At 34.5% G+C, this 16,160-nt stretch overlaps 1 protein-coding gene across 2 annotated transcripts in view; it reads left to right on the top strand.

Moving 5' to 3' along the window:
• Positions 1-1,080: 1,080 nt before the first annotated feature.
• The window catches only part of LOC309963536 (zinc-regulated GTPase metalloprotein activator 1A), a 43,872-nt gene continuing 28,792 nt past the window's right edge, over positions 1,081-16,160 (top strand). For both annotated transcript variants that reach the window (XM_082841977.1, XM_082841976.1), the window contains exons 1-6: positions 1,081-1,317; positions 5,055-5,141; positions 6,992-7,088; positions 8,201-8,292; positions 14,327-14,386; positions 15,577-15,614. In XM_082841977.1, the coding sequence (XP_082698103.1) occupies positions 1,161-1,317; positions 5,055-5,141; positions 6,992-7,088; positions 8,201-8,292; positions 14,327-14,386; positions 15,577-15,614 (531 nt within the window). In that variant the 5' untranslated portion in view covers positions 1,081-1,160. The remainder of the gene's footprint in view (positions 1,318-5,054; positions 5,142-6,991; positions 7,089-8,200; positions 8,293-14,326; positions 14,387-15,576; positions 15,615-16,160) is intronic.

Below are 16,160 nucleotides of genomic sequence, written 5' to 3'. Positions count from 1 at the left end.
AAAGGAGAACTACCGTAGACTAAAAAAAGTACACAAACTAAAAGTTGAGAATTATGTTTTATTCATGAGGAATTAAGCCTGGGAGCAGCCTCTCAGACAGCTCTAAGGGACTGTTCCAAAGATGTAAAGGAAGAGCCAGGATCTAGGAGTTTTTGCAAAACAAACAAAAAAACAAACAAAAAACCCAAACAACCCAAACCAGGTAGTTAGAACGTCAAAAGATTACTGTTAATTAAAGAAAACCAGACATCTCAAGTTAATGAATTTAGTGCTCTTCTATGTATGGGAAGATGAAAGAGTCTGCGCTTAATGAAATCATTCCTTTGATATGCACCTTAACTATCTAGGGCCCATATCCTGTTCTCCATCCTGAGTCCCCTCAGGGTGCACTGTTGGTTTGGCTCCAGAGGCTAATGGCTTGATGGCTGCAACAGCCTTTGTTTACTGATATGGCAGGTGACATTCTTTGTCCAGACTATCCATGGATTATTGATGAGAGTGTCATGCACTAAAGAATATAATAAATGAACTCAGGGTACCTGAGTCCAAATAAAAAAATGAGAAGACAAAATAAATAAAAATAATGCATGTACGTAGTAAAAATTTGGATATACATGTAAAATCTGCAATTATAAAAAAGAAAAAAGTTTCACTAGTTCAGGCAGAAAAATTACAATTACCTTTGCAGTGTTAACAGCTTCCCATTCTTTCTCCTATCAATTAAAAAAAATTTTTAATGATACTAAGAAATGTCAAGTTGATAAAGCCTATTCCTCATGAGAGCTGTTTAGGACAGGCTACTCACTCCAGGTTCCAACCACCCGGGACTCAACTCTACCATCAACCAGCCATTAGCTTTTAAGGACAAAGGCGCACACAGAGACGACGTAAGGTCTGGGCTCAACAAGTCCGCCTCGCTCGGGTCCGGTTCAGAGAACACGCCCCAGGGACCTGCCCAGTTCTCCTGGGGGCGTGTCTAAGAGGGGAGGCGGTCCTCAGCCGGAGACCAGGTGATAACCGTGGGCGGCATCAGGAGGCGCCACGCGTCGCGGCATGATGACGTCAAGCACGCGCCGCGCGCTTACCATGCGCAGCTGCGGGCCGGCGTTTTGATTCCAGGTGTTTCTCTTAGGTAGAGGTGTGCTGTGCTGTTTGCCAGGATGTTTCATGGTATTGGCTCTGCGGATGGGGAAGAGGAGCAGGCGGAGGAGGATTGTCCTGAATTGGTCCCCATTAAGACGAAGCAAAGAGAGGAGAAGGAGGAAACGTCTGGTCCCGGCGCTAAGATCCCAGTCACAATTATCACCGGGTATTTAGGTAACTAACAGTCCCGGTCAGAAAATGCAGTGAACGCTGTTGTCCTGTGGGTTTGAGGCTGACGGTGCCTGTTCTCCTTAGGCATCGGGGCCTTCTGGCCGACAGCAAATGTCTCTGAGGTAGGGGCTGGGTCAGTTGCTCTCCGACTGGGTTGCTTTTTGTCTCAGAGGTTATGCTTAGACCCCTCTAAGTTAGGGTCACATTTATCAAGTGAGATTGAAAATTAGCCTCGCCTCGCATTTTTGAAACTAGTTCTGGCTTTGCAGTGTGAAGCACGGACCCGCCCCTCATTATGCATGTGACCTCTAACAAGTTACCTTGTATTTCTAAAGTTCACCTGCCTCACTTGAAAACGGAAATAGTTCCAGTCACCTGTCTGACTTTGCTTTTCTCTTCTGCTTAGTGGGGCAAGAAATACCTACCGTATAACTCTGTTCCAATTAAAGTGTGACCTTTCTGAAAATGCCCGACACCGGAGGACCATTCCTCAGTATAGTTCTCTTCCTCACGAGCCAGTCTCTTCCAGCCTTTCGTGTAAAGTACTCCTATCTCAAACATTTTTTTTTTGAGGTCTATTTGTAAAGTACTGTAGGAGAAAGAGTAAGAATAAAATTACTGTGCTCTCAAAGGCTATATTTCTCAAAGTGAGGACTTTCAGGAGTTCATGGGATCACTTGAATTCATAGCTTTATAAACATAGTACAATTTCCTGAAGGACAGTTTATGCCCTTACACTAGAGGTACTTTACTGGAAAAGTTTGAGAAGTATTATTTTAAAACTTTACAGTTAACTAGAAGGGCTAGAATAAATACCATATTAAAAGTGTGGAAAAAGTTAAGAAATATAGATAAAGTGAAACGATCTGGGGAAAATAGTACCACTTCTAGATGCTGCAGGAGACAAGTACAAACTTGGTGCACCTGAGGGCCTTTTATATAAAAATAGGAATTAAATCACTGGCATTTCTCTTTTGTTGCTTTGTAGACTAAGTTTATTTTCACTTTTACTCAGGATTAATTTTATAAAGGAGTTTATTTATTAATAAAGGAATTTCCCACTGTTATTCAGAGGCTGCTCTACTGTGAAGTTGAGCAAATTTCTTTTCTGAAACAGTATAGTTTAGACTTGCCCTCCTGTCTTTCCCCATTTTGCTCACTGGTAGATCAGAAGAGCATTGGAGATAATGGTCTGAAGCTTAGGAGTGAGGACTAATGCCAGCAACTTTGTTGCTGAATCTAGGGGATAGTTTCCTTACTTATTCTTGACCATTTTCTCTTTCTTGAACTCTTGTTCCCTTGGTTTCCATCACATTTTTCATCAGATTTTCCACCTACTTCTCTGGCTTCTCCTTTAAAGTTTATTTTTTTCCCTCTCTGTCCATCCTTTTAACTTCATACCCAGCTGGTTTCTATTTTGATGTCCCACAGACATGTCAAACTCAGCATGTCTAAAACTTCATGTTACCATCCCATCATGAATGATGGTTGCTTCTGTGAGCCCAACCATCTGGAATATTCTAAAAGCTTCCTAACTGGTCTTGAGTCATGCTGCCCTTTAATATATTCTCTGTATTTGAGCCTTAATGATCTTTATGAATGTCAATCGACTTTGTCACACCCTTCAGTGGTTTCTATTTGGGTTAAAGTTCAAATTCCTTAACATGAATTACAAGAGCTTTACAATCTGGTTCTTGACCACCTCTTTAGCCTGCGAAACTGTGGCCCAGCCACACCGAGCGACTTTTACTTCTACAATGTGCCAAGTGTCTTGGCCCCAGGAATACTTTCTTCTGTTAGTCCTCTGGCTAGATGTCCCTCTTAGGTGCTCCCTGACATCTTGTATATCTATTGAATGTGTTATCCCATGACATAATTGCTTCTTTATTGCTCTGAATTCCCCTCCTTCTCCCACTTCCTTTAATGTTTCTAAGCTTCCTGAAGGTAGAGAGAGTTTGTCTGTGTCTTGTGCACTTTTCACCAAGGCTCAGTATAAAATCTGGTCCATAGGAGACTTTTGAGTACGGAACTGTGTCTTAACGTCTTTTGCTTCATAATATGGTTAATTATGAAGCCCTAGTAATTCTGTTAGGTCTCCTACATCCACTCCTTCCTTTCCAATTTCACTGCCACTGCTTAGTGCAGCACTCATGCTCAGGGCACCTGTCTCACACTTGGACTGGTTTTAAGAATTTTCTCATTGCCCTGTGTCCTTAAGGTCTGTCCCTTCCATTCTAAATGTCAACCTTTAGTGATACTGAGCTTCCTAAAGCCCGCTAAATATAAGCCTTCCATCCCTTTGATAGCTTTATACGAATGTGACCCAAAAAAGTTGAAGATATTAATACCCTATTACTCAGTAAATCCCTCCTAGTTATACCCTAGAAATCTTGTAAATGTACTTCGGAAGATGTGTACAAGCTTACCTGTAAAAGTTCTTAGCAGCATTATTTGTAATAGCAAAACACTAGAAACAACCCAAATGCGCACCAGCAGAAAAATAGGTAAATAAATGACATATTTATACAGTTGAACTGCACTAGTATGTGCATGCAGTTAGGGTTTTTTTGTTTGTTTGTTTTCTCCTCCATGGACTTTGGTATGTATGGTTCACAAGACAAGTTTTTCTTCTGCTTGAGCTGAATGTATTAGGTATAATGTGCCACCTACTGGATAGAGTTAGCATAGCTTTATGAACTTTTCTTTCCTAATACTGATTATTGTGTCTTTTGTTAACATTTCCTAGGTCCATTCTCCATTGTGTGTGTGTGTGTGTGTGTGTGTGTGTGTGTAATCAATTTTATAGATTGCTTTAAGCATACTAAAAGTAGCCATATAGATATTCTGAATTTGTGTCTGGTTAATGGTGAATGTTAAAATAAAAGAAAGGTCTTTATGTGTAAATTCTGGGGAAGTAAACCATATATTCTTGACTAAGAAACATTGTCATCGTGTGAAGGGATTTAAATATTTTATGTTTTATAAACTACACAAGTACTTTATTCCTTAGGAGCCCTTACTTCAATAATTCCTTATTTAATAGAAAATTTAGATGCCCTTACATTAATTGTGTAAGTTATATAGAAGGTATATTTTTTTTGTCATATGAGGTCAAAGAAATCTATGTGACACACCTTGTTGGAGTATTTGTAAATATTTATAAAATTTTATGTTAGCATAAAGCATTTTTAATAGTTTTCAAAGGATACTTTAATCTTTTCCTCTAGAATCTTCTTTTACCACTGTTAAATAATATTTGAATAGCATGCAAATTTTAAAGAGTGTTAAGACTCTTTATATCTTTTTTTTTAAGACTTTAATTTATTAATTTATTTTGGCTGCATCGGGTCTTAGTTGTGGCATGTGGGATCTTTGTTGAGGCACGCGGGATCTTTCTTTGCGGTGCATGGGCTCTTCATTGCAGCGCTCTGGCTTCTCTCTAGTTGTGGTGTGCGGGTTTTCTCTCTCTGGTTGTGGCGCGTGGCCTCCAGGGCGCGTGGGCTCTGTAGTTTGCAGCACGCAGGCTCTCTAGTTGAGGCCCGCAAGCTCAGTAGTTGTGGCACTCGGGCTTAGTTGCCCCGCGGCATATGGGTCAGTTCCCTGACCAGGGATCAAACCTGCGTCCCCTGCATTGTAAGGCGGATTCTTTACCACTGGACCACCAGGGAAGTCCCTTTATATCTTTTTTTGTGTCTCTAAAATTAGTCTTTGAATTTTGTTATTTAAAACATATTTTATAGGTGCTGGGAAGACAACACTTCTGAACTATATTTTGACAGAACAACATAGTAAAAGAATAGCAGTGATTTTAAATGAATTCGGGGAAGGTAAGTAAAGTTCAGTAAATGCCATGCTGCAAGAATTTATTGGACAGTTAATTCAACTGGTGAATTGATATTCTATATTTTAAAATGAAAAGGCAAGACATGATAATGTGAACACATTGCTGTAGATAGTTTTGGAAAAATTAGATTCATTTATGTTAAGCTTTATTTTGTATGGATTCGAGATACTGAAATAAGATAATTTCTTTAAAATTTTATTTTGTTTAACTTTAGAATTCATACCAACAGAATTAAATTAGATTTTTGCATAAAATAAATATCTCCAGAAGTAAAAATCTAAGGATATGAAAGAATATCTTTCAGGAAGATTTTTGTACCAACTAGGAAGGTCCTTTTGTACTGACTGTATTGTATAATTGCAGCTTTTGAAATATATTTGAAAATGCTTCAGGCTTATAAGTTTATCTTGTTGAACGTTTATTATTCTGCAAAAGTTAAAGCAGAAGATTTAAAAAATAAGTTAAACATGTGGTCTCCATCCTCAAGCAACTTCCTTTATCTGTGAAAATGTGTATATTTAACATTCCAGTTTTTTTGTCTTTAATATTGAACTGTGTTTTAAAAAAATGTATACAGCAGTGTTAGACACAATTCTCTGATTTCTTTTATAAGCTTTTCTTCTGAAGTGTGAATTTTAATAAATCTCATGTTTAGCCAAAAAATATAACTTCAGTTAGGGTATTTCTTAAATTATACTTTTTTTTCAGTTACAAATTGGTAAAGGAGCTAGGATTATTAACAGGATGGGAGGCCTGTTAGTTGAACTTTATTTCTGGTTTTAGTAAACCGAAGATAGTTTCAGTAAACTAAAGAGTCTTGTTAGACAAAAATAAAAATCCTAAGATTTTTTAATCATAGTTTTTAATTCTAACTTCTTGTTAACTGATTTTCTGTTGGACACTGATTACATTTATTATTATTTCTCACTATCTTTCTTCACTCTTTCTGGACCTTTTTCACAACTTTGTCCTTTACAGCATTTGTAATACTTTCCTTTTCATTTTATTAATGTTCTCTACACCCTGAATTCTGTAGCAGCCCCTTTCAAAACTCTTTATCATTGCCTAACTGAAGTATAAACAAAAAATATATGTAAGTGAAAAATTATTCAGGTTTTTGTTATTGTTGTTGGTCATTTGCTTTACTGGATATTTAGAACTCTTTCCTGGCTTGGGTATGTTTCTTTACTGGAGGAAAAGTAAGACTTTTAAATAATTCTTATTTGATAACAAGCATCTCAGGCTCTCAAATATACCTTATCCTTTCTCAAGTAAGCATTGCTAGGAAATGTATGTGTATTTGATTAAAATTTAATTTTTAAATGAGAACATTGGTACCCTGGCCAAGCAAAACTTCCTCAAAATGAACTAAGGGTATAACTCATATGGGGAATACTGAACAGTCTGTCTAGTAGACACAGAAACAATTTAGAGGAAGAATGAAAAGAAAACATAGGTAAGAGATTGAAGGGCATATAAAAACCAATATATAAACATACTGGTCTGTCTAGAGAGTTGGCCATGGACAAGAAAGAACGCCTTTAAAATAGCTACTTTATTAGGAAATGGGAGCAGGCTAGTAAGAGGCCTAAAGAGGAAGTAGATTTTACATTTGCCTCTTTAGGGGTTTAAATTCTCTAAAAGAAAGAAAAGCTAAAATAATCTAGAGTAGTATAGTTTAAAATATTGAGGCAGCCTGAATAGAAGGAAAGAATAAAAGTTACGAAATGTATTGTCTGCTTTGAAATCTGCTCCATTATTGAGTATACTCATCTTTGTTTTTGGTTGACTAGTGGACATAATCTAAAGAGTGCTTCTTGTTAATCATTCTAGGAAGTGCGTTGGAGAAATCCTTAGCTGTCAGCCAAGGTGGAGAACTCTATGAAGAATGGCTGGAACTTAGAAACGGTTGCCTCTGCTGTTCCGTAAAGTGAGGAATGTTTTTACTGTGTGCTTGTTGGCTTCTGGAAATGTTTATTGGTTATATTTCTAGCTTTGATTTCCTTATGTAAATTAACTGAATCTACATAATCTTCTTCACTGTATTTTCAAGTAAACGACTTATTAGTATGCATTTTCTTAAAGCATTTCTTGATGCCTTGTTTTTCTATCTGCTCTAATGCTGTGGTCCTTTTATTGAGTTTTTGTTGTTGTTTTTGATGTCAGGTTTTAATTAATAATCCCTGTGATGAATGAAAGTCTCATTTAATGTGTAAAAAATGATTATTCTGAATTTAATAAGTCATTGGTCTTATTTCCAAGAATTCAACCTCTAAAAACAAAAATAAATGACCATGAAAAAAGAGAAAAACCTCACATCCTGTTCCACCAGTTATAGTTGTTTCCAAGGACAGTGTTTTATTCACCAATATAACAGCTCTTAGAAAAGGAGTGACACATAGTAGTCACTCAAATGTTGACCAAATTAGGAAAATTAATACCCATATGGTTGATTTTGTATATTCTAGTGAATTAAATTTCTTCTACATCATTTACTATCTTAGGTGTTTGAGTTAAGTGTATTAACAAGGCTAAAACTTAACAGATTTTCTTAGACAATTAAAATTAAATATTTTCTTGCACTTTTGATATTATTAAGAAAAAAAGGAAATTAAAGCCTGCTACTCTAATTCAGAACAGAATTGAAAGGTATTTAATTATAGTGTCCCTTTAGCTGTTATATTAAGCTACTGTAATTCCTAAATTTTGTCATTTTCTGTATGGATTTTTTTCTTTCATAAAGCTATAAAAATAACAGGTTCTGACTTACTTTAGTCAGGTATATTAAAATTCCCTCTGCTTTTAATTTTAATAAAATTAAAGTATTAACTCATCAAGTATCTGACTTCTTGTTACCTGTCAGCATATATGCATCCATTTCCCTCCCCTCCCCCAAACTGGTAAATACTTGGGACTGAGGTAAATTTCCACATGCCTAAAGAGATCTTTATCCCTGGTTGCTAAATATATTTTTAAATGTTTGTGATGATCACTTTAAAATATTCAGGCAATCAATGTATATCATCTTTTGGCATTCTCCAGGGACAGTGGCCTTAAAGCTATTGAGAATTTGATGCAGAAGAAAGGGAAATTTGATTACATACTGTTAGAGACCACTGGATTAGCAGATCCTGGTAAGAAATGTCATTATTAATAACCAGAATATAGTTCTTAAACATTTAAAATGGACTAGAGGAATATCTAAAATGAGTATTAAAGCTTTACTCTAGATTAAAAATTTGTTAATTTTGCTTTAAAGGAGAAAAAATACTGAGTTGTCATGTTTCTTTGGCAGATGAATGATGATCAAAGTGTTTGGTAATTTTAACATGCTAATAAAATTTGAAGTTCTATCGATTAATTTAGGGTTATTGGCATGAACAAAAGTTGTTAAAAATATAAGGAAAATCTAATAAAATGTAGGGAAAAAGGAGACATTCTACCTCTAGTATATATTTGGTTGGTTCTGCTCTACAGAGATCTTAATTCTGATTGCTTTTTTTTTTCCTGTACGTGGGCCTCTCACTGTTGTGGCCTCTCCCGTTGCAGAGCACAGGCTCTGGACGCACAGGCTCAGTGGCCATGGCTTACGGGCCCAGCCGCTCCGCGGCATGTGGGATCTTCCTGGACCGGGGCACGAACCCGTGTCCCCTGCATTGGCAGGTGGACTCTCAACCACTGCACCACCAGGGAAGCCCCTGATTGCTTTTTAATCCAGTTTTCATAGAGGGTCATTTAGAGATATCTAAGGACTTTTGGAGTTAAATCCCAGAAATACTTATTCCCTTTAAATTAATTGTTAGCATTTTGTTTTTCTACTATTAAACTTGAAATAATTTTATTTGTAAATATTGTCATAAGGTAGAGAGTTAAATCAAGCCATTTTTCTGGTGTGCAATTAATAATGATTATGAAATTTTTACCTCTGAATGGAATTACATCCAAACTTCCCTGTTGAAAGCTACACAAAGTCTACCTGTTTCTAACAATGGGTTTCTGTTCCTTAGCATCTTTATTCCAAGTATGCAGAACATTTAGTTTTGTAAGGCTGACCCATACCATTATTTGTTTTTTGATCTGGGTCTATGGCATTGTACCATAAAACCGTATTAAAGAATTGTTTGGGAATAATTTATTGAAGGGGTCATAATTGTTTAAAAGAAATATTGGAGTGTACTGAAGGTTCAAATGTAATCAATTGTTACTTTATTTTGAAGTATTATGTAATAACATTGTCCCTATATTTTCAGATTAGGATTGAGTTAGGCTCTTTTGGTCCTTACAGTAGGCATGAATTTTTCATACATTTTCGTACATTTCCAAGAGGTCTGACTGATGATAGGACTTGGACCATTACATTGATGTTAAATATTAATTTAAATCTGGTAAGATGGGAAAGTATATTGTGTGCCTCTTTTTGAAATAGAAAATATCAGTTTCTTTCATTGTAGCCACTGCATAGAGAAAAATTCTTGTAATTTTGAGAGTAGGTGAATTTACTAAAACACAGTGTAGCTTTTCAGAGGAAGTAAAAATTAAATAAAAATCTCAGAGAAAGCTTTTGTACAAAAAGCTTTTGTAGGTATAAACAGTTTGATGTTTCTTCTTTCTTTAGAATAATGATTTTTATTGTTTGGGTAGAAATGAAACATTGATCATTAAAAAAAATTTGAACAGTAACTAAGAAAATACAAAGAAGAAAGTTAAAAAAAATGTTGTCCTATATCTCACTACTGTAAAATACAAGCAGGTAAATTTTATTCCAAGGATTTCTCTGTGCCAGGGCTACTTGCTGTGGTATGTTGAATGACAGCATCAGCCTCAGCTGGTAGCTTGGGAAAAATACAGATTCTTGGGCCTCATCTGAGATCTATGGAATCAGAATCTCTAAGGGTGGGACCCAGCAATCTGTTTTAATAAGCCCCCCAGGTGATTCTTACACATGCATAAGTTTGGGAAACCCCACTCCATGTGTAAATATGCAGAAGTAATTTTATAAAATAGGATCACATTCTTTGTGCTATTCTAAATAATTATTAATGTAGTTCTACTTGAACCTAAAAGAAGAGAACTTAAAAGAAGTGAAAGAATTGCTGAATGTCAGATAAATGCTTCTTCACTGTAAGAGATATGAGTTAAGGAAAAAAAAATTATAAAGAACATAAATTGGACAAGTTATTTTTTAAATTACATGTTTAAATTTTCAGGGTAGTACCTATTGACTCTCTGGCATAAAGGATGAGGGAATTAAAACACTTCCGCCTTCTCCCATTTGGTTTTGGTTCATTGTATTCTTTGCTATGTTGTCAAGGTTTCTAACATTTATATTCTGTCATACTTTGTTTAGTCCTGTGTTTAAACTGTTTTACCAGCACTATGGCTCCTCCATTCCTGAGTTGATCAATCTCTTGATTGACTGAATTTCATGGTCAGGTAATCTTTTCAAGCTTTCAGTGCTGTATTCCTTTAGATCTCGCATACTTCATTGCTTGAGAATGCTTGTCTTTTTTTTTTATATATATAGTTGAAGGATTACTTGGCTAGGTATAAAATTTTCGTATCACAATTTCTTTCCTTCAGAACTTTGAAAATGTTGCATCATGATCTCATAGTATTTTTGATTGGCTGGATTTCCTTGTGCAGTATTTTTCTCTTTTCATTGGGAAGGATTTGTGAGTGCTTTATTCTTTGAGTTTCAATGCTGTTGTTTCCTTTAGTGTTTGAGAATGTCTGCCTGTGGTTTTCATTCTTGAAAAACAACTTGGCAGGAGGTAATATCCTCAGAGAACACTTATGTTAGAACTTTGTGGTCATTTTATTATATTGGAGCAATGAATTTTACTATAGAAAAATCTGATTTTTTTCCTGCCTCCTTGAAAGTGACTTGCTTTTTCATTTAAAATGCCTGAAAAACATTTTCTTTATTTTTAAAGTTCAGTAATATAACCAAGATACATCTAGGTGTCATTCATAATCATGTTTTCCTGGATTACAATATACTCTTTAGTCTGTAGGGTTAGTGCTTCATTTAGGGATATTTTCCTTATTTATTACCATGAAGAATTTTTCTGTCAAATTATTGGGTTCTCTTCTTTATGACACGAATTTTTCATATATTGAATTTTCTTTTGTTCTCCATATTTATTATCTTGTAATTGTTTTGATATGTCTTTTGCTTCTGCATTTACTGTAATCATCTCAAATCTTCCTTTTTGCCCGTAATTGTTTCCACCAATGTCTGTTGATGAATTAATTGATTAAGTAATGGTACATTGGCCCTAAGTTTTATTTCTTCAGCATTATAAACTACCTTTTCATATTATTCTGTTTTATTTTGCTTTGGAGAATTTTTTTTAAGCTCTTTCCTTTTTTTAAAAAAATAGTTTTACTTGTTTCTTTTTCATCTTTTTAAAAATTATTTATTTATTTATTGGCCACGTCGTGCAGGATCTTAGTTCCCTGACCAGGAATTGAACCTGGGCCACAGCAGTGAAAGCGCCAAGTCCTAACCATTGGACTGCCATGGAATTCCCTAGAGCTTGTTTTTAATTAAGATTATATTGTTTTTATCTTTCTTATTATAAAGAAGCCCTTAGGAATTTTCTTTGGTTTCTTCAATTATGTTTCCTTCCGGAACAGGTTCTTTGCCATCTGTATTCCCCATTCATTTGTTCATTTTATTCTATCCCTCCTTTTATCTGCTTTCTGCTTCTTTTAATCTGTAGTAACGTGCATAGTTTTTGTTACCATGTTTATGCTTGATGTAGGAGGCTCAGAGAACTGTCTACTTAGATGTGGTGTTCATGACATTAGGTCCATGTTACCTAAACTTGTTTTTCTCTTGAGCCTTAGTTTGAAAGCTGGGTATAGCTGGGAGCGGGGATGGGGAAGCAGAGAGAAATGAAGTGATTGCGAGAGCCAGATGGGCAATATGATTTTTAGGCTCTGCTCTCCTACAATACCAAGTGTTCCCCTCCTGTATTAGCTCAAACTACTCATGAATATATTTCCCGTACCTTTTGCAGGGACATCCTTGAGCTTCATACTTCTCTCTTCATTTTGCTCTGAGCCCTAGAAAGTGACCCCCTCCCCTGAAAGTGTGGAGATGGTTAGAAAATGTTACCCTTGAAGTTTCTTTGTTGGCTTTTTCCTGTATTGCTTATTTCTCCCTCAGTTCTACTTCTCACCATTTTGAAGGCTATTTCTGATAAATATTAGGATTTTGTAAACTACTTATCTATAACCTCTTGTTGAGTATTGGGGTAGAATTAACAACTATCATACATCACATAGAACTTTGTGTTTTTTATTTTTACTATCATTCAGAAATTATGGCAGGAAGTTGTATATTTGGTTGCTGCTGATAAAATTTGGCTTTCAAAATTTTATTTTGTTTATTTTTATTTTTTGTTTTGTTAGGTTTTGAAGAAGGGAGATTCTGTAATTTAGCTCAGGGTTTTTTAACCTTGGTACAAATGACATTTTGGGTTGAATAATTCTTTATTTTAGGAGGCCGTCTTGTGTATTGTAGGATGTTTAAGAGAATCCCTGGCTTCTACCTACTACATGCCAGTAGCATTCGTGTAGTTTAGATGACCAAAAATTTCTCCAGGCATTGCCAGATATTCCCTGGGGAGAAAAATTACCCTGGGTTTAGAATCACTAATTAACTTCATTCTCTCGTCTTTACTCCCCCGTGTTAAACACCTGCATCCAAATTTTAAGTAGTTCTTTCTTTTGTAGTCTGTTAAGTAAGTATTAAGCCAAAGATACACATCAGATTTAGAATAAAAGCTCTAATACACTCTTACAGTTCAACTTAATGCTAGGCAAATGTTAACTGTCGCACTTATAAGCTCTCCGAATAGAAATCAGTGAATTTAAAAAAAGATTTATGTACAGTGCTGGGAATTTTACTGAGTGAAAAAAATTTATACTTTTAAAAAATAACTTATTGTTTGGGGTAATGATACTCACAATAGATTTACTTTTCTCCATTAATTAATATCATGTTGTTAGCCAAGTAAGTGAAGAAAATTCTTATTGACAATTCAGTTGTTTCCTGTTTAGAAGACTGACACTCTCCAGTTCTAAGCTAAATAATTGTCATGGTAAAGTAATTTCCTTGAAAAGGACAGGCATTGATTCAGCCCCTGTTACTCACAAATCCTATTTCAGTCAAATTGGAAAACTATTAAGTTTTGGGGAAAAAATCAATACATATCAGGAAACCATTAGATCTTGTGGCCCTTGCTATATCCTGCATGAGTAATCACTGTAAACTGCTGACAGGTATTTCATTGTTGACACAGAGTGATGCTTGGGAGACCACATCTCATCATGGTAGGTGGACAGCTTTAGACATTGGAATGAGTTCAGTTATCCTTGTTTTTCTCCAGGACTCATCCTTTTAGACAGCTCTGTCACTAACTGGACCTGTGATGTTTTGAAAAATCAAATTCTTTCTTTACTGTCAGTTTTCTTTTTTCTTGTGTTGTGGCATACTAATCAGGGTGTGTGGTTTGGTATTGAACCAGTTTTTGTCAAAAACAAGTTTTAATTTCTTATTTAGAAATTATTTTCCCTCAATTAAAAAAAATTTCCAAATTTTATATCAGTACTAATAAATAGTGTAAGGATTTATTAGTAAGGACATAGAGTGTATAATTTTACTTTTATTCTTCTGTAAAACTTACAAGTAAATTTTAAAAAATTAAAAAAATTTTTGGACAAGTGATTTTGGATTTATCTATGTTTTGCTTTGCTTTACTTTAGGGAGATAATTATTTGTGAACTGTATGATTATTATATTCAGGAGGGAGAAAATAAAAATAAGACCTGTGTGCGCACAGCCATTCTGCCCAAATTATTTGATATTATTTATTGGTAAATTATTATGGCATTGGTGAAAGCTTGATATTGGGTTTGTATGTAATAAGAGTTGGGTTTTTTTTGTTTATTGAAGTAGAGAGAGGGGAAGAAATGGGTATAAAATAGTAAATGGTTCTATCACTGTAATTTCCTTAAGAAGATTGAAAACCCATATTTAATTCATATATGTGTTTGCCTGCTAATTCCATTGGGGCAAATTAAAACATTATGGATAGAATTTTGTTTCCTAGTTTGAAGAAATATTTTTATTTGATGAATATTATCATATATTTTCAGGTGCTGTAGCTTCTATGTTTTGGGTTGATGCTGAATTAGGGGTTGATATTTATCTTGATGGTAAGTTTAGAAATTAATTTAAAAAAAAATTTTCAAGTAAAATGTTAATGTTATGGTTAAGATCATTTTTGTTTATTCATATTATACTTTTAATTCCTTGTATTGGTACTCTTTTTAAGCTTGTTTAGTTTGATGATGAAATAAGTCTTTGTTCATACTGATTCTGAAGCCCCAGACAGTAGTAGAACTATATATCAATCATAATCTCAACTACCAGTTTAGTGCTTCCATTAAGGTTTTCCTTTTAAAATACTATGTAGATTTTCTATATTCCCTGTTGTTTAATTTATGTGCTCAGTATATATTAGAGCTTTTTATTTTAAATAACATATATAGTATGAGGATCAAATTTCTGCTTTCATTTTCCATTAAAAATAAGAATGAAACAAAGCCCCCTACCCCTTGCTCTCTTTACCATAACACTTTTGGGCAATCTTATTCGTAGACTTCATTTAAGACACATTAGAAACCTTCTGGATTAGGCAGATATGTTCCCTGCAACACCCCACACCTGATTCTTCACCTTTCTGTAGACCATATTTTTCATAGACTAAGGGGTGAACTTTAAGAATGTTTGAAGCTGGGCCTCATCATTTGGCCCTAATATATATGGAATGTAGCTGGTTAAATTCCTTAGGCGTCATCAAACTCATTCTGCTGTTGTCCTTCGAAAAAACTATTTAGCATATAAATTCAGAGATTGCCAAACGAATTGATCATTTGGAAACTTAGGTACACCTTAGATAAAACAGTTGTGTGAGTTAGATTGGTGAGAGATATTCTAAGATGCCTCAGATTTGTTAAGCAATAATTTAAATAAGAAAAGTCTCGATTTTGATTATGGGAAAATAAAGATAAGCTGTCTTGTGTAATTTATCACATTCCACTTTATATTATGAAATTTGTCTCATGTTTTGGATTGTAAGCTTTTTAAAGGCCAGAGAAATCTTATTTTCCTTTTTATTTGTTTGTTTAATTTTAAATATTTGTTTTTATTATGTCCCATCTAGTGCCTTAAAATAGTGCTAGGTTCATGTTTGAAATGCATCTGCTTACTAATGGAATTGAATTAAATTGCTGTGCTGGCAAGAGAAAAAAACCAGTATTTTATTGAGTGACATTTGTGAACTGAAATAGACTAGTTTTAATTCTTAAATATAAAGATGATTAAAAGATTTATTCCTTTTTAGGTATCATAACTGTTGTGGATTCAAAATATGGATTAAATGTAAGTTGAAAGATTGCTATGAGTTACTAATTGTTAAGAGCTGGTTATATGGGGTTTGATTATATTAGTTTTTCTATGTTTGTGTCTGTTTGAAATATCCTTAACAAAAATATTTTTCTACTGTAAATATAAAAGATAGTACTTTTTAAAGTGGCAGTAATATTATCAGAAACTGTGTGTCTTAAGCCAGTGAGTTACATTTTTAATTTAATATATCATATTTTGGAAGTTTAAAAAGCATGAAGAATAATAAAGCAAATACTTATGGTAAAAAAAAAAAAAAAGTTTTTTTTAAAGTATCCTGAACAATAGATGAAATTTGTGTGTGTCTTTTAATTATTATTTTGTGTTTCTAAGTTAAATGTTTATTTTCTGCTTCTCTGGCTTGATGTGATAAAAGTTTGAAGTGTAATATTTTGTAATAAGGGTAATACAGGATAAAGTTTGGGTATGTGTAACCCCTCACTAGGATTCAGCCCCAATGTTGATAAGTTTTTCTGTTTGATAGAGGAAATTGAGCTTGATAAAGCATATGAGAGCTTATTT

The sequence above is a fragment of the Leucopleurus acutus genome (genome assembly GCF_964270905.1).
Source record: "Leucopleurus acutus genome assembly, chromosome: 7".
NCBI classification, from domain to species: domain Eukaryota; kingdom Metazoa; phylum Chordata; class Mammalia; order Artiodactyla; family Delphinidae; genus Leucopleurus; species Leucopleurus acutus.
The sequence above is the reverse complement of the archived record's forward strand: the minus strand, read 5'-3'. Positions and strand labels throughout refer to the sequence as shown.